Here is a 17,902-nt window from a genome sequence, read left to right as displayed (position 1 = left end):
AGCCCCTTCCGAAAACCCACCGGGATTTTGCTCTCCACCCCTACCCCGGCCCAGCTAACGAAGCCTGGGTACGAGGGATGGCTGCCGCTTCTCGAGAAATCCCAACTCCCACTCTGACACCCCTTCATACGGCTCAGGGGGAGAACTTTTTGCTCGGACTCCTCGGATCCTACACCCGGCGGAGGTTAGGGGCACCGAGGACGACGACAGGCCCGCTCCCAAACCCGGAAGGCCCTCCCGGGCACCGAGATCGGACGAAGCGGGGTGCTCCCCCGGTTTTTCCATGTGTTGCGAATCTAAGAGCTTCTTTCTTTCTTTTTTTCTTTTTGTAACACCCCCCTCCCTTTGCTCTCCTCCCCCACCCCCCCGCTTTGGCTTCAGGGTTGCAAAAGCAAAGAGCAATAAAAAAAAAAAAAACGCGCACACACTCAGACACACACCAGTGGCGACAGGGGAGAGTTGGAAAGACGCAGGAGAGAAGCAGGAGGCAGGAGGCAGCGGGGAGGGAGCAATGGGAGCGGGAAGCAGGCAGGTTCCCTCGCAAATCCCCCTCCGGCCCCACATCGCCTCGTCAGCCCCGGCGGGGGAGCGAGGAGCTGGGCGAGCAGATGGAGTGGAGCTCGCTCTAGGCAGCGGGCTTGGCCGGAGAATGGAGGAGCCGCCAAGCGACCGGCTGATTGGAAGAGAAACGCAGAGCGATGGAGGCGGGGGTAGGAGGACGATTTCTCTGCGGGGACTGGCGGCGGCGTATACGCCCGGGTCGGGCGCTGCAGAGCTTGGCTAGCTTTCAACCCGCGCTCGCCGGCTCCAGCCCCGCGAGCCCCCACCCCCAGCCCTCCCGACGGCTCCGCAGGTGAGTGCGAGCTGGGGGCAAAAAACCCAAAAGTCTCAACACGCCCGCCCTGCCAAAAGAAAAAAAAAAAAAGGAAAAGAAAAGCATTTTTCTTTTTATTTTCGTGCGGCCCCCAGCGCGGTGGGAGGGAAAGGGTGAGGCTGAGCCTCTCGGAGGAGGCGGAGGGGCCAGGCGAGGCCAGGGTGGCCCGGGAGGCGGTGGCGCCGAGGCGGTTCTGACGGTCGAGCGCTCGGAGCGGCGCCGCGCTGCGCCGAGGCGGGCGGGCGGGCGGAGCGGGGCGGGCGGAGCGCGGCGCGTGGGGCTCGCCATTAGCCGTCGCTCCGCTTCGCCATCTCGGGCTTTGTCTGGCAACTCGCTGCCCCAGCATCGGCTGCGGGGGAGCTGCGGCTCGGCTCTTCGGCCTGCCGCACCCCTAGGTGCCCCTGGCCCGCGCTCTCATTCACACGCTCGGTAAGTGAACCCCGGTGCCGTGGATTTCGGGGGAGAGGGGTTACTGCGAGTGGCAGCGGCGCCGATCTCCATGCGCCCGGGCAGGCCTGGGGAGACATGCCGGGCTGGATTGAACCGGCTCCCAGAGAGGCTCCTCTGCCGGAGCCCGTCTTTTCCTCGCCCTTTGTAGGGTGTAAGAAGCAAAGGAGGTTTTTTTTTTTTTCCTTTTAATTTACAGGAAGAGCATTTTTTAGGGTTTTGGTTGGTGGTTTTTTTTTAAAAATAAAGTTTCGGGTGTGCGTTGCTCGGCAGAGAGGGAACCGCGAGGAAAGCGCCGAAGCCTGGCGCCGCGATTGGCATGCGTGCGCCCCAAGCTGGTGGCCACGCTCCGGGGGTGAGGGTGGGCGCGGACTGCCCGCTCCGGGAGGCAGGAGAAGGGAGCGGACGAGGGCTGGCGTGGAAGCCAGAATCTGAGCTGGGAGGACTTGGGGGAGAGCCCCGGGCACCCCCTAAGCCTCTCCGGCCGCCGGGGGGCCCTCCAGGCACCCTCTCTGCGGCCGCACCTCGCGGCATGCCTCCCTTGCCGGCCAAGCATGCCAGTTCTCCCGCGGGTCTGGCGAGGTAGCTCTCCGCGCCCGCCCCGGCTCCGAGCTCCGCCATCCGGGCGGCTGCGTGTCTCCCTGCCTCGGCCCCCCCTCCCCGGCGGCGGCGGCAGCAGCAGCCGCCGCCACCACCACCACCACCCCTCCCCTCCTTCCTTCCCTCCGCCTCGGCCGCCCGGGTCCCCCCAGCTCCCGCCCCTCCTCCCAACTGCCCCCCGCGGAGCCCGCCCGGGCAGGCTGTGGGAGGGAGCGGAGCCGGCGAGGCGGGCGGGCTGGCGCTCGCTCCCCGGGGGTCGGTGTGCGCTCCACGGGGAAGGACGCGCTCGCTGCCCCGCTTCTCCCGCCCCCCTCCCGCTCCTCCTCCTCCCTCCTCCTCCCCGCTCCGGCGGCGGAGGCTGCGGCGGCGGCGGGGGGTGTGCGAACTGAGGCCGGGGCCGGCGGGCGGGCGGCGGGCGGGCTGCCTGCAGGCGGAGGGCGCTGTGCTTTGTGCTTTTCGCCGCGAGGAGCAGCAGGCAGCAGCCACAGCCGCCGCCACAGCAGCAGCAGCAGCCGCCGCCCCAGCGCCGCCGCCGCGCCCGGAGGAGGAGCCGCTGCCACCGCGGGAGGGAGCTGCGGCTGTGCCCGGCCGAGCGGGGGAGGGCGCCGCCGCTCAGAACCGGGGAGGGAGCCGCCGGAGCGGGAAGCCCGGACGCCGCGCTGCGCCGGGTAACCGCGGCTTGGGACGCATCCGCGATCAGGGCCGGGCAGCGGGGAGCGAACAGCGGATGAGGTGGATGCCCGGAGCGACCTCCGGGCCGAGGACTGGGCGGGGGAGGACCAGGGCACTGGAGAGGACGCTGAGAACCGGGGGAGGGGAGGGCAGGAAGCGAGGCCCGAGCCGAGCCCGGGCCGCGATCGGAGGAGGCCGCGCTTCTCCGAGCCGGCAGGCGCAGTTCTCGCCGGCTGCCGGAGGGGGCGGCGGGGCCGGTGAGCGCTGCGCCCCCGCCTCCGGGCCGCCGTCCTCCCGCCCTCTCCTTGGCTCCGCTCCCCGGAGGCCGGGGCGGGGGCGCCGGCGGGGCTGGGCCGCAAGCTTGGGGGAGGAGGCGGCGGTTCCCGCCGTGGTCGCGCCTCTGCGCCGGGTTCCTCCTTGCGCGTCGGGGTGGCTGGGCGGTGGCGGCCCCTCTGGCCGGGGTGGGTGGCTCGGGGGCGGGGGGCAGGCCGCTTTTCTCCGGCTGCTTGCCTGCCCAGCCGGGCAGGGACGGCGTCAGGAGCCCGAAGGGGGGGGCGGCGGGAATCCGGATCCGGTCCCCGGGGGCGGTGCGGCCGCTGCACTCCGAGGCCGGCGGCGGCTGCGCTGCGTCCGGGTCCCCGCCGGGTTGCGGAGGCGGGGGGAACCGGCCGCGGGGGGAGGCGGGAGGAGGAGACTGCGGCGCGTGCCCGCTTCCGCGGCGGCGCGCGCCCTTTACCCGCCCTTCCTCCTCCCCCGCCCTCTAGCCTGGGGCCTCCCCCAGGCGGGCGCAAAGGGGAGGAGGAGGTTTTTGGCTGGGGTGGGGGAAGGAGAGTGGAGGGCGGGCGCTAGCTGCACGCGGTAGCTGGGAGCAGTCTCTCGCGTGGGCAGGGGAGGGCGCAAGCCGCCAAGCCGGGCTGCAAGGGCCTGGGGGAAGGGGTTAGAAGGAAAAGGAGGAGAGTTCTTTCACACCCACCCTCCTATGAAACCTACTAGGGTCCTGACAGGGTCTCTCTGCGAGTGGGGACTTTTGCCCCCTCCCCTCTGGGGGGGAGGAATAGAAAGTCTTTCACCTCCCTGCCTGCCTGAGTAGAGACTGGTATCTCTTCTAAAGGGTGAGGTGGCTTTGAACCCGGGTGTCCCGGCCAGCGTGAACGAGGAAGTGGCTGGACGGGTGGAGAATGAACGGAGAAGCTGACTGCCCCACAGACCTGGAAATGGCCGCCCCCAAAGGCCAAGGTAGGAGCCCCCACCCTCAGCCCTCTTTAACTTAAATTTGCTTTCCCACATGGCTGTCTGCAGGACCCACTCCCCTTCTAAAGGGTTTTCTCCAGTCTGCATTCTCTGGGGGAGGGTGCCTTTAAGAATCAAGCATCCCTCACACTGGGGGGTTGGCTCGATCCAAATTATTAGGCCTTGTAGTTTTCACGTTCCATTCCCCACTGCATGAGAGAGAGAGAGAGGAGGCCCCTACAAGCCTTCTTTCTGAGGTTCCCAGTCAGCCCCCCCCGGGTGTCTCCTCCCCCAGTGTCCTGCAATGGGAGGAAGGATGAGAAATGTGGAGGAAGCAGAAGAGATGGGTTGAGAAGGATTTTCAGAGGTTTTTATTACTAAGAGGACAAGGTTTTTGGTGAGATAGTTGGAAAGTGTTTATCGGTGGTTTGGGATCACAAGCCAAAGGAGTTTTGTACATAACTAGACCCCACGCCACCCAGCAGGGATCCAGAGAGGATGCGGGCAGGAGTAGGATGAAGCAGAGCATCTGGCAAGGCCTGTGGGCCATTGAAAAGAGAGGATTATGGGTTTCTGTGACCTGCCCTACGGAAACCCTGGCCCAGGTTACCAGATATAAATGCAAATGAGGAGCCCTTCTGACTGCTGGCCTTGGAGAGCTGTTCTCTCGGCTCCCCTTCCGGGCTAGTCGCCCTCCAGAGACTCCTCACTGGAGCTGTGTTTCCGTGGCTGGAAGGAGCTGGTCCAGGCCACCTTTTTTGTTGTTTGGATGGGGAATCGGGCTGAGAAGACAACTCAGAATTCTGGAGGTTCTCCCTGGAGCCGGGCCCTGAGAGCTTTTGCCCACCTGCCTAGCCTTGCAGCTTTCCTGTACAGAAATGAAAGAACCATTTCTATTAAATTTTACTTCCATGCCCCAAATGCTCCTCTGGTCTTCCTCAAGGGGCCAGGAGAGAGCTGGAACACCCATGTCTGTAATGTTAGTTTAGCTTTCAGCTGTGCTGGAGAGCAGCATCTACCTTGGTTCTCCTTACAGCCCACAACCCATCCTCAGTTGTTGAACACTTAGGGTATCTACCTCCAACTTAGGCTTGAACTTGGCGACACATTTAGAAATGTTGCCTCCGTGCTTCCCGCCCTTCCCTGATAAGCTAGCTGCCTTCCCACAGGGCTCCAAATCACAGAAGCTTCATTTCCTCCCCTTCCCTGCAGTAAATAGCACCTCACAGTCAACCCTGGCTTTCTAGGTACGGTACTGTCCAGGCTGCAGACCCTGCCATGATTCATAAGGCCACCGTTTCTCCTTAGGCTTAGGCCGTGTTTCGTTGTGTCTTTAGGTGGGAAGTAACCAGGGAGTGGGGTGCTCTGGGGAGGAAGGGTTAAGCACAGAGGGACTGGGGAACAGGCGGAGGGGTAGAAAGAGCCAGGCACGATCGCCTTTCTTACCCGTCCCCAGACCGCTGGTCCCAGGAAGACATGCTGACTTTGCTCGAATGCATGAAGAACAACCTGCCGTCCAATGATAGCTCCAAGTTCAAAACCACTGAGTCACACATGGACTGGGAAAAAGTAGCATTTAAAGACTTTTCTGGAGACATGTGCAAGCTCAAATGGGTGGAGATTTCTAACGAGGTAACTGGCATCCCCCCCTCCCTTCCTGACACTTAGGAACTCACCTCTCCACGGACCCCTGTCTTAACCTTCCTGGTGGGGGAGATGAAACAGAAGTCTATAAACAGGAAGAAAGAGCCCGGGCGAGGTGCTCATGTGGTCGCTTTTGTGCATTTTTGGAGGTGGCACGGTTGACAGCACTGGCCTAGAGTTCTCAGTTCTGCCACTTTCTAGCTCTGTGGCCTTGAACCCTTACCATCTTGGAGCTCCTGTCGCCTGAGCTGTTCTGGGGATTGAATGAGGTGCTGGCATGGACAACCACATTGAGGTCAGGGGGTCACCCTGCTGCCGTCCTTTGGTGTGTCTGGCTGCCTGGGCCTCTGCAGTAGGCGCGGGCCAGCGGCTGGGCGTCCGCCCGGATGTCGGGGGCTCCCTCAGGGGTGTGGCTGTTGGCCTCTACCCTCCTCTTCCAACACATTCAGTCTAGTGGGAAGTCGAGGAGACCCGTTGGCAAGTGGGGGTCTGCTCCCAGGTCGTGTCCCCTGTCCTGAACTTTCCCTTTCGCTCACCTCCCTTCTCCCTCCAGGTGCGAAAGTTCCGCACATTGACAGAATTGATCCTCGATGCTCAGGAACATGTCAAAAATCCGTACAAAGGCAAAAAACTCAAGGTGAGTTTCCAGGAGGAGGAGCACGCGGGGCAGGAGAGGACCAGTCCAAAGAATGGATGCCGTTTGACCTTTACCGTATCCTTGCCCCTCCTTCCAGAAACACCCGGACTTCCCAAAGAAGCCCCTGACCCCTTATTTCCGCTTCTTCATGGAGAAGCGGGCCAAGTATGCGAAACTTCACCCTGAGATGAGCAACCTGGACCTGACCAAGATTCTGTCCAAGAAATACAAGGAACTCCCCGAGAAGAAGAAGGTGGGGGGAGGGGGGCTTCAGGTGGGGGGAGGGGAAGGCTGGGAGCAGCTGGCGTCGTGTGGGTCAGCTCTTGGGGGCAGGGGAGGGGGCTCGGACGGAGGGACTTGGCAGCAGGGACGTGAGTGGGTCAGCAGAGCGGAGTAGGGTCTGGGGCAGCCACACTCCCAGGTCTGCACACCGTCAAATACAGGCACTGTCCCAGGTGGAGCCCAGGCTGAGGCCAGCAGGTGCTGGGACCAACCACAGCCCTCAGGGTTCTTTTATACAGCCCCGCCCCCATGGACGCGACCTCACTGTGAGGCCTGCGCAGCGTAAAGGCAACCCCAGGAGAACAGGGTATCCCAATTTTGTGAGCAAGGAACTGGGGTGCAGGAGGGTATCTTGTCTCGGGTCCCACAACTAATCATGCCAGAGCAGGACCCCGGGTGTAATGGCTCTGGACTCCCTATCCAGTGCTCTTCTCACTGCTACGTTTACGTTCAGTTTAGGTGGGCTTCCTTCCCTGTGCACATGTGCGCCCGAGGATACACATCATCCCTGGCGGCCTCATGCTATTTCAGACCTTTGGAGGCTGTTAACCTCGCTCGGAGGTTGCCCTGACCTCCCAGGCAGGGACGGATAGTCAAGTACAGTGAGGTCCAGCAGTCCCTCAAAGAGATAGGCAGCAGAGCCCTGGAGGAGCCTGCAGCTGGGACTCAAGGGAGATGGGGTAGGGAGTGAGATGGACACAAGGACGAGATGCTAAGTGGCGGACGTGGAGCCAGGGAGAGGCGATGAGGGACCACAGAAGGAATGAGACAACAGAGTTGTCTACAGCCGGTTCTCTGGGGGTGGCGCCAGCCGCTGCCCTGTGAGTGGCCCTTGGCGTGGATGGTGCACCCTGGTTGCAGGCTCAGCTGGGTTAAAACCAGGCGTCTGCAACTGCTGCCCAAGCCGAGCAGGAGCCTGAATTGCTGGAGCTACTCTGACCCTTTAATGAGGATATCGAAGAACTGAATATACAGATGACACCCAGTCACCCATGGGATGGGGGGGAGAGGCAGAGAGTTGAGGACCAGGGAGGGGCATAAGGAACTGTGGTAGGGTAGGCGGAGTGTTGGCTTAGGGGACGTGAGACTTGGGCCTGTCGTGACTCCCACCCAGTCACCGTGACCTTCGGTAAGTCACCTGCTCTGGCCCGGTCTGATCGCACTGAGGAGGTGTGGAGGCTGAGCCTGCGCCCTGCGGTGCCTTTCAGCTCCAAGGGCAGTGGTGTGTGCAAGGGGGGCTGGGGCTGAGCAGGCTGAGCTCCGCTCTCAGTTTTCTGCGGGACCCTCAGGGGAAAGGGGGCCTTTCTCCCTGCGCCGGTGTCTCTTCTGTGAGAGGCAGGGGTTGGGCTCCATCACCGCGAGCCCCTGGCCCCTTCCAGGGCTGCCCGTGAATCTGGGAACAGGCAGAAAGGAGAGGCGGGTGCTGTGCGCGAGTTGGGGCGGGCGGTGGGTGAGGAAGGAAAAGACACTGGGCAGGAAGCGGAGAGGCTGGGAAGAGGTAGGAGAGATGCAGGGAGCAGTCAGGCGGTGATCGCAGGGAAGAACCAGACGAATGGAAGGGGCAGAGGGGAAGGGATAGCTGAGGAGTGAAGGGGGCTGGTGTCAGAATTTTGAAGGACAGCCGGGGACCCGGACGTAGTAAATGGGGGGAATGTCACACTTCAGGAGACAGCCATTAAGATATGACTTGCATTGGAAGAATTCACTGTGGGGTCCCTTTAATACCCCAGTCATGCCTTGGAGGCAGGACTCGGCCTGTCCCCGGCTCTGTGGGCCACCTCTTAGGGGGCAGGCCGATATCACCTGCCACAGACATCGGAGGAGGGGGCGATGGGGGCCAGTCCTGCGCCTCCTGACTCTTCATGGAGAGAGTTGCGAGGTCTAGGGGGAGTCCCAGCCCTGTCACTGTGTCCTGTGTGGCTGGGTAATGTCACGTCCCCACTCTAGGACTCTCTTCCTATCTTAAAAGGTGGGAATAGGACGTAGGATGTGTTTTGGGAGACTCCTGGAGCTCCCGCTAACCTGAGTCACTGTCGAGCCCCACCCACTGGAAGGCAGGCCAGCCTCCCTAGCGTGTGCCTGCGCCATCTTCCGTCCGTCCATGTCACCAACTGGGAGGCAGAGTAGCTAGCAAGGAGGACACGGTGGCTTTCGTAGCTCCAGCCTTGGGTTGTTGGTGACCCCATCCCCTCCTCCCCCCAGATGAAATATATTCAGGACTTCCAGAGGGAGAAACAGGAGTTCGAGCGAAACCTGGCCCGGTTCAGGTAAGGCAGTGGAGCCCAGCGGAGGGCCACAGGGCACTGGGTGTGGCAGGACAGGGTAGCACCGACCGGAGCCGTGAGGCACGGCCATCTGTGAGGCATGGCAGGTGGATGGGTCATGTGTAAGCCCTAGTGGGCCGGGCTCAAGGGCAGGGACAGTCAGGCAACCGCTGTCCCACTAGTCCCCAGCTGACGGGCCCAGGAGCCTTGGCGGGTGGGGCAGCTAGCTGGGTCTGCCCTGACAGGCTCTCCACCGCCTGCTGACTGTCGCTCCTCACACCCTGGCTAGGGAGGATCACCCCGATTTAATCCAGAATGCGAAGAAGTCTGACATCCCCGAGAAGCCCAAAACCCCCCAGCAGCTGTGGTACACCCACGAGAAGAAGGTGTATCTCAAAGTTCGGCCAGATGTGAGTGCCTGGCCAAGGGGCGGGGGCAGAGGGCACATGGCGGGGGCAAGGGGGGAGCCGCATCAGGTCGGCTGGGCATGGAGCAGGAGAGGAGGCCCCTCCCCAGGGGTGGGCTGCATGGACAGGGCCTGGGCCAGCTGGCGTGCAAGCGTGTGCGTGCGTGTGTGTGTCTGAGCCTGCCCTTGCACCCAGGCGGGACCCCCCGCCTCTCTGCCTTCCCCTCCTGGCCTGTGGGGGACACTCCTGTGACCTCCTGTGGCCTGAGGGGGCGGGGGCCTCTGTGCCCCCCCACCCCCCAACCCCTCCCTTCCCCCTGCTCCTGGCTGCCTGTGTGTGTCTGACGGCTTTTGGTTTGCAGGCCACTACGAAGGAGGTGAAGGACTCCCTGGGGAAGCAGTGGTCTCAGCTCTCGGACAAAAAGAGGCTGAAATGGATTCATAAGGCCCTGGAGCAGCGGAAGGAGTACGAGGTTAGGCTTCCGCTGCGCTCCTCCCCATCCGGCTCTTCATGAGCCTCTGCCCTCTGACTCGGTGGCCTCCGCACTCCGCAGGAGGCAGTCACCCCCCATCCCTCCACTGAGGCAGGGGCCTTTTGGGCCCCTCACCTCTGCCCCTACCTCTCCCGTGTCCCCCCTCCCCCACCAGGAGATCTCAGGCTAGGGCAGGGCAGGGCACTTCTCGTGTGACACAGCAGACACACGGCCACCCCCCAGCTTCGCTCCCTGCCTCCCCTTCCCAGCGGCTCTCCCCCCTTCCTGGCCCCGGCTAACCCCACACCCCGTTGCCCTCCGTCCCCCCACCTCACTCTGCAGGAGATTATGCGTGACTATATCCAGAAGCACCCCGAGCTGAACATCAGTGAGGAGGGCATCACCAAGTCCACCCTCACCAAGGCCGAACGCCAGCTCAAGGACAAGTTTGATGGGCGACCCACCAAGCCACCTCCGTGAGCGCTGCCTTGGGGTGGGTGGGCGGGCGGGCGAGTGGGCAGGAGGAGAGCCGGCTGGTGAGGGACCTCGGCCCAGGCGCTGGGAGTGAGGAGGCTGCCGCCCTGGGCCACCCTGTCACTCACGGGGATGCTCTCCCGTTTCTGCGGTCCTGATAGGAACAGCTATTCGCTGTACTGCGCGGAGCTGATGGCCAACATGAAGGACGTGCCCAGCACGGAGCGCATGGTGCTGTGCAGCCAGCAGTGGAAGCTGCTCTCCCAGAAGGAGAAGGACGCCTACCACAAGAAGTGCGACCAGGTGAGCTGTGGCGGGAACTACCCCTGGAGAGGGAGGGCCGCTGGAGACCCTCGGGGGACTGGAGCACGAGATCTGGCCCCTTGGGCATCTCCTTCGAGTGCAGTGTCGTGCTGGGTCCAACGTCTGGGTAAATCAGCAGATAAAACGTAGGCCTTCTGCCGGCCATCCGTGGGGGGAGACGGGCCCCTGGCCTGGCTCCCGAAGGCTTGCTGGGGGCTCCCGTCCCCGAGCACAGGGGGCTCCAATGCGCCTGCCCCCTGACTGACCCTGACTCCCCTTCCTTCCCCCAGAAAAAGAAAGATTATGAGGTGGAACTGCTCCGTTTTCTGGAGGTGAGTGGGTGAGGCAGTGGGCAGAGCGAGGAAGCCTCGGGATTGGTGGCAGGGCCCTTAGGACAGCCTGAGAGCAGCCTGGGGCCCGGCCTGCAGCCCCATGCCGCCTCTTCTCCCCCCGCCAGAGCTTGCCAGAGGAGGAGCAGCAGCGGGTCTTGGGGGAAGAAAAGATGTTGAACATCAACAAGAAGCAAACCACCAGCCCAGCCTCCAAGAAGCCCTCCCAGGAAGGGGGCAAGGTGGGCAGGGAGCACCCCTGAGCCGGTGGGGCTGGGGAAGGCGGGCTCCCTGTCGACACTCGGAGGGCTCTGACCTCTCCTGCACTTCTACAGGGCAGCTCAGAGAAGCCGAAGAGGCCGGTGTCAGCCATGTTCATCTTCTCCGAGGAGAAGCGGCGGCAGCTGCAGGAGGAACGGCCAGAGCTCTCGGAAAGCGAGCTGACCCGCCTGCTGGCGCGCATGTGGAACGACTTGTCAGAGAAGAAGAAGGTCAGGCTGGCCAGACCGGGGTCCTGGCTGCGCGTCTGAGCTGTGGGCCGCTGCTTCCCAAAGGGCTGGCCGCACCTCCACCCCTGCCCTGTGTGGGCCACGCTGGTGCCTGGGCTCAGATGCTGGGGCTGGGAGCCCAGCAAGCCGGAAGGCGGGAAGCTGTCAGCCAGCTGAGGGCTGTTGGCTCCCTGGGGAGCAGCGCGGGTGGGCGGGGCTGCGCCTGGGGCCGGAGGAGTCTTGCACCAGCCGGCTCTGCTCCGCTCTTCCCACCCTCGCAGCGGTGGGGAGCCTTCAACGGCTGGATGGGGAACGCGCGCCCCCTGGGGGTGGCCGGGAGGCTGACGCCTGGTGCCATGTCTGCAGGCCAAGTACAAGGCCCGGGAAGCCGCGTTGAAGGCTCAGTCGGAGAGGAAGCCGGGCGGGGAGCGCGAGGAACGGGGCAAACTTCCTGAGTCACCCAAGAGAGCGGAGGAGATCTGGCAACAGAGCGTCATCGGTGACTACCTGGCCCGCTTTAAGGTAGTGGGGAGTGGGAAAGGGGTGGTTCCGCAGCCCGTCCACACGGGCCTTCTCCGGCCCCACGTGACGCTCCTCCCACGGCTGACACCCCCGTCTCTTCCCAGAATGATCGGGGGAAGGCCTTGAAAGCCATGGAGATGACCTGGAACAACATGGAAAAGAAGGAGAAACTCATGTGGATTAAGAAGGCGGCTGAAGACCAAAAACGATACGAGGTGGGACGGGCTGCTGGTTAGTGTGGTGCAGTGGGGCGGGGCAGGGCGGGGCGGGGCGGAGCTGGGGCCAGCTTCCTCCACTTAAAACTTGGGAGCCCCCTCGTGGGTGTGCGGCTTTCTTCCCTGCATGGGGCTTGGAGCCGGAAGTCCCAGCCTTGGCTGTGTGACCCAGAAAAAGTCTCCTGACATCCCTCTGTGAGCCTCAGTCACACGTCAGCAAGTGGACGTGACGTTTGTAACCGTGAAGGCACTTTCGAATGGCAGTGCCCGACACAGGTGTGAATTGTGGAGAAGTTGCTCCCTGGCTCGTTGTCCTCCTCCTCCTCCCTGGCACGTGAACAGAGGGCCCGCTGAGGCAGTGACAGCGTGGGGCGAGCTGGGGAGCATGTTGGGAGGTGGAGACAGGGTGGGTGTGACCATCCCGGCTTTCCCCACAGAGAGAGCTGAGTGAGATGCGGGCACCCCCAGCTGCTGCGAACTCATCCAAGAAGATGAAGTTCCAGGGAGAACCCAAGAAGCCTCCCATGTGAGTCTGGAGCCCACCCTGGGGGTGAGGAGGGGAGGGCACGAGGGCTGCTTGGATGGGATCCTGACCGCGCCCCCCGGTACCACCCCCGCCTCCCAGGAACGGTTACCAGAAGTTCTCCCAGGAGCTGCTGTCCAACGGGGAGCTGAACCACCTGCCACTGAAGGAGCGCATGGTGGAGATCGGCAGCCGCTGGCAGCGCATCTCCCAGAGCCAGAAGGAGCACTACAAAAAGCTGGCCGAGGAGCAGCAGAAGCAGTACAAAGTGCACCTGGACCTCTGGGTCAAGGTGAGACGGCAGGGAACCCCGGGAAGGGGGAGGCGTCACGCTGGCTGGTCCGTATTCATGGTTACACTCAGTGTCTCAACAATCCTGAAGGGTGACGGTTTCTATCAAAGACAAGGGGACCAAGGTTCAGGGGAGGTTAAGTAACTTATCTAGGGCTATACAGCTAGTTAAGTCGAAATACCCAAATCAGAGTGCCTTTTCCTTCCCATTTGGGACCGAGGGACCCCTCCTGGATTCTGCCTTGGCCCCCTTCTGTGCCTTGGCTTAGCGGTCAGATCTGTAAAATGGAGTCACTTATGTCCCTCCACCAGCCATCCAGACAGGTCGGCTGATGACCCAGGGAAGTAGCAGGCTTTCGGTATTCCAGAAGCTTGGTGAGCCCCAGACAGCCTCGTCAGTGGCTCCAGATGCCACCTGGCTTTGGAGCAGGGGGTGTCGTCATGGGGACTTTCGTGAGTTGGGGAAGGCCCTGACTGTGGAGTTTTGATTTGAGTAAAATAATAGGGAGGACATGAATAATAAGTCTTGTGACAGGGTACGCAGGAAGAATTCAGGGCATCCTAAGTAGAAATAGTGGAGCGTGGTCCTCAGGTGCCAGGGTTTCTCTGCAGAGACCCAAGGTGGAGGGAGACCAGAAAGGGTATAAAAACGGGCAGTGATGAATGCTGGGCCCGCTGCCTGGCCTGTGGTCGGCAGTAGTTAGGGTGGTGTTCCAGCCCTCACCTCCTCCTTTGTCTCCCCCAGAGTCTGTCTCCCCAAGACCGTGCAGCCTATAAAGAGTACATCTCCAACGTAAGTCTGGGGGCAGGATGGCGCTGGGGGTCAGGGGTGATGGGGTGCGTCTGCCACTCCCGGGCTCTCCCTCTGTCTGCGTCTCTCCTGCAGAAGCGTAAGAGCATGACCAAGCTGCGAGGCCCAAACCCCAAGTCCAGCCGGACTACCCTGCAGTCCAAATCCGTAAGGAGTCCTTCCCGAGGGGCGGGGGTCCTCGGTGCCTGCAGGGGTGTGACCCAGACTCCTGATGTCCCTCTGCCCCTCCCAGGAGTCCGAGGAGGATGAGGACGAGGATGAGGACGAAGAGGACGAGGACGAAGAAGACGACGACGACGAGAACGGGGACTCGTCGGAGGATGGCGGGGACTCCTCGGAGTCCAGCAGCGAGGACGAGAGCGAGGAGGGAGACGAGGTGGGGCGGGCGGGCGAGACCGGGAGGGGAGGGGAGGGGAGGGCCGGGCCGGGTGGGGCCGCCCGGTGATGGCGCATGTCTCACCCCCTCCCCAGAACGAGGAGGATGATGAAGATGAGGATGACGACGAGGACGATGACGAGGACGAAGACAACGAGTCCGAGGGCAGCAGCTCCAGCTCCTCCTCCTCGGGGGACACCTCAGACTCGGACTCCAACTGAGACTCGGCCCCACCCGGGGCTCTCCTCTCCAACTGACCGCCTTTGTTTCTCCCCTTTGTTCTGTCCCCTGCCCTCCCCCACTTTTTTCTTTCTTTCTTTCTTTTTTAAACAAAATACGGTGGGGGGAGGGGCCGGAGGAGCCCAGGCCCACACTCTGCAGCCTCAGAGACATCAGCCCTGGGGACCTCCAGCGAGTGCCACCATCAGACTGAGCCGCCACTGGACTGGACCGCCCCCCCCCCTTCTGCACTTGCGGTTCCGGCATGGACAATGGACCTGGGAGTGGGGTGGGGGTCCCAAAGAGTTCAGTGAGGCCCTCTACCCCTGCAGCCCAACCTAAGGGGGGGTGGGAGCTTGGGGGAGGACCCCTCCCTTCCCAGAGGGGCTTGCTGCCTGGATACCTACTTGGAACTGGAGGCAGGAAACATGGGGAAAGGAGGGCGGGTGCCTAAGAGAAAACAGGCACTGCCCCGCAGCCCTCTCCCCTGCCCCCTGCAGGAAGGAGCTACCTGGACCCACTCGTGGGGGGAGGGGCAGAGGTGTTTTTTATATATGTGTATATATTTTTTTTTTAAGCTCTGAGCTGTCAACGAGACGTTTCCTACCGATCTCGGCTGCCGTCTCTGTTGTCATTTCTGGGAGAGGGAGGGTTTAGGGGGATAGGTTTGGGACTTTTTAAAAACTTGATACGTATGGAAAAGTGTGTGTGTGCGCGCGCGTGTCCTGTACATAGCATGGGTGCACCTGTGGATGTGTGCAAAGGCACATGAATATGAATAAGTGTGTGTGTGTGCAAGAGACGGGGGGAGCCCATGTCAGTCCGTGAATCTGGTAAAAGGGTTGGTGAGGGCCAGGGAGACATTGACCCTGGTGGGGAAGGCTGAGGCTGGGAAGGCTGGGATGGATGGCCCCTTTCTCCACATCCTCTGCTTTGCCTAATCTCTGATTCAATTTGGGGGGGGGAGGTGCCAAAGCCACTCTGATGCTTCCTACCAGTTTCCCTCTGCCGGGGCCATATGACCGAGCTGCTGCTGGTCTCCGACATCCAGTAGGACTGCGGGGAGGGGGACAGACCAGGCGAAACGGAAAGCTTGTGTTTGGTGGGAACGGCCTCCCACTTTCATCCGGGGGGCGGGGGGTCGCCTGGCCACCCAAGGCTCAGAACCTAGGCTTCAAGAGATAGATGTCTTGCAAGCTCTTACCCCTCCTGCCTTTCCTGAGTATCCTCCAGCTCCCCTGCCCCCATTTCCTTTGATTTCTCAGGTCTGCTCCCTTCCACCCCCCAGACCCACAGCTGGGGGAGAGGGCTGCAAAACCAGCTTTTGCAGCCCTCTCTGTGATCCCTCCCAGCCGCCCTGAGATTTTTGGCACCCTGATTCCTAGACTTTTAAGCCAAGCCACCTTGTCTTGTGGATTTAATTTTTTGTTGTTGTTTTGTTTTTGATTAAATTTTGGCTTTTTTTTTCCCCCTCCCAATCATGTCACTGACCTATTTCATGGGGGCTCTGTGCTTTTCCACCTTCCCCGTCTGAGTGAAAGCCAAGAGATGGGGGAAGAGTGGGAAACCCGCCTAGGAGTCGGGGTAAGAGAGGTAGATCCTGCTCCCAAAGGCAGGCCAACACTCTGCCTTGGATGTGGTGCTGGGGGTTGGGGGAGCGCGGGAGGGACACTCCCCACTCCCGCTGCCCTCCCTTTGTCCCTATCCTGGAATTAGGCACAGGGCTTCATAGGTTCTATTTCTTACCCAGAGCCCCTGCAAAGAACCCCATGCCCTGTTTGAATGCCCCTGAGCTGTTGTGTTTTAGTGGAACGTGTTTTCATCTAAAAGCAACTTTGAAGGGGGCGCTTTTTTTCCCCGTTTTAAAAATTGAAATTCAATTCTTACAGTACAAACAGGGCTGTGGGGATGGGGGTGTTGGTGCTGTAAGAGGTCACTCTTGAGTGCATTTTGGCACTGGGTTGGGATGGCTGGGGTGGGAGGACTCCTGCCCCGCCCCCCCTTTTTTTTCTAATATTTAAGGAGTGTTTTTGTAGGTTTCAACAACAACCACAACTTGAATTTGTATCATGGGAGGGGGAGTGGCTTAGAGGTGTCTGCCTAAGCTTAAAGCCAACTGTGGAAGTTTTGTTTTCCCTTTTTTTGTACAATAAAGTGAAAAACAAAGGTCTGGCTGCTGTGTGGTCACTGGAATCATGTTCAGTGTGGAAACACCCTTGAAGCCTCTTTTCTCTAGAACCATCTTCCTCTTCCCTAAAGATTCCATAGGCAACCTACCTTCCTATTGCCCTGTGCTACTGCTGTCCGTGTACTTCCTCATTTCAGGGCGTTTGCCCTGGGTTGTCAGACCACTGCGGACTGGCAGGAGAACAAACAAATGATATTCACTCCCAGCGGCCATGGCCCTGGGAAATGAGGGTGATGAACCATTAGGTTCAGGCTTTCACCATGGTCGTAACGGGGCTTATAATGGGCAGCTGGGGTAACCCTCCTACTTGGAGTCCTCAGCCTCACCCACGGTTAGGAGTGACTTTCCTCACTCCACCCAGACGTCTGATGGGCTTTGATGACTCGCTCTCCGCTGTTGAGGAGGAGAGCCTTCCCTGTACGGGCCTTGGCTGGGTCCCTGGAGTCACCGAGGGCTGAAGACCCAGGCCCTGTCCAAGGGCTCTTGTCTCAACCCCACGCCCCTTTCCTATTCTTGGTGAAGCTTCTGGAAAACTCATTGCCCCTCATGGTCCCATTTCCTCACCTGTCACTCACCACTCCCCTGAAGGGTCTCTAACATCAATAACATGTTCATCATTACATCCAGTGGGTACTTGTCTGTCTCTTGACTTCTTGGTCTACTCTGCTTGTATCAGCTCCTTCTCATCCTGTCCTAACTGCTCACGTCAGTCAGCGAACCTCCAGTTACCACCATAGGTGAGCATCCCAACAGGCGGTATTTATAGATACCACTCTTCCAAGTCACAGACCTGTATAGATGTCTGTGTATCCTCCTGCACATCTTGCAGGTATCACACCTCAAGATGCAAAGTGATCACCAACCATCCAGTTATTCAGTCTAGAAACCAGGGTTTCAGCATTGACTGCTCTCTCCACGTCCACATTTATTCCTTGACCTAGACCTGTCCATTCTACTTCCTGTGTCTCTCTGACCTCTGTCTACCCTCCTTCACTACTGCCATCCCTGTCCTATTCAAGGCCACGCCATTGCTCAACTTCTGCCAAGACGACCTAAAGTTCCACTTCCCTGTTTGCACTCTTGCCCCCTACAGTCCGTTCTGCACATAGCAACCCAAATGGTCTGGTAAAAACAAATCTGATTATTTCTGTACTTGATAATTTACCATGTCTTACTCACCATGACCCTACAAGGTCTGGCCCTTCTTTCCTTCTCTCTCTTTCACCTCACGCTTCCTAACCACTCCCCGTTATCCAGCCAAGGGATCTCTCTTCCGGTCCCCAAGCATGCCCACCACAGGGCCTTTGCACTTGTTTTCTCTGCCCAAAATGCTATGCCCCCAACTCGATACATAGCTGGGTTTTTTTCAGGCCTCAGCTCAAATGTCACCTCCCAAACAGGACTGTCACTTCCCACCCTCTCTAAAGAGGCCTCCTTCTACAGCTCCTTGTTTATGTATTTGTGTATTTGTGTATTTTCCAGCTCCCCAAGCAGAAGACACCTTATCTGCTGTTCATTACAATAGTCCCAATAAAACTGCCTGTTTTACATTTGACATGCAACAAATATTTGTTGAATGAATGAATAAGCATGGCTTGCAAGGCCCTGGGGGATCTGTTGACCCTGCTTGCTTC

At 60.5% G+C, this 17,902-nt stretch overlaps 1 protein-coding gene across 6 annotated transcripts; it reads left to right on the top strand.

Moving 5' to 3' along the window:
- The first annotated feature begins 457 nt into the window (after positions 1-457).
- UBTF (upstream binding transcription factor) lies at positions 458-16,246 on the top strand. Of its 6 annotated transcripts, none has more exons than XM_045836205.1 (21): positions 458-853; positions 3,705-3,829; positions 5,280-5,455; positions 6,021-6,104; positions 6,202-6,357; positions 8,589-8,653; positions 8,940-9,060; positions 9,419-9,529; positions 9,872-10,005; positions 10,165-10,306; positions 10,597-10,638; positions 10,764-10,877; positions 10,971-11,126; positions 11,490-11,645; positions 11,750-11,860; positions 12,298-12,386; positions 12,486-12,675; positions 13,420-13,467; positions 13,561-13,632; positions 13,718-13,861; positions 13,957-16,246. In XM_045836205.1, exons 2-21 carry the CDS (start codon positions 3,772-3,774, stop codon positions 14,080-14,082), a joined length of 2,295 nt encoding a protein of 764 aa, XP_045692161.1. In that variant the 5' UTR covers positions 458-853; positions 3,705-3,771; the 3' UTR covers positions 14,083-16,246. The 6 variants fall into 6 exon arrangements, with proteins under 6 accessions (XP_045692161.1, XP_045692160.1, XP_045692159.1 ...); XM_045836204.1 differs by lacking the exon at positions 458-853 and adding an exon at positions 970-1,303; XM_045836203.1 differs by lacking the exon at positions 458-853 and adding an exon at positions 2,152-2,589.
- Positions 16,247-17,902: the final 1,656 nt, after the last annotated feature.

Source organism: Phyllostomus hastatus, unplaced genomic scaffold (assembly GCF_019186645.2).
Source record: "Phyllostomus hastatus isolate PE091 unplaced genomic scaffold, TTU_PhHast_1.1 phas_contig_210, whole genome shotgun sequence".
NCBI classification, from domain to species: domain Eukaryota; kingdom Metazoa; phylum Chordata; class Mammalia; order Chiroptera; family Phyllostomidae; genus Phyllostomus; species Phyllostomus hastatus.
Note: the sequence above shows the minus strand (reverse complement) of the source record. Positions and strands in the feature narration are given on the sequence as shown.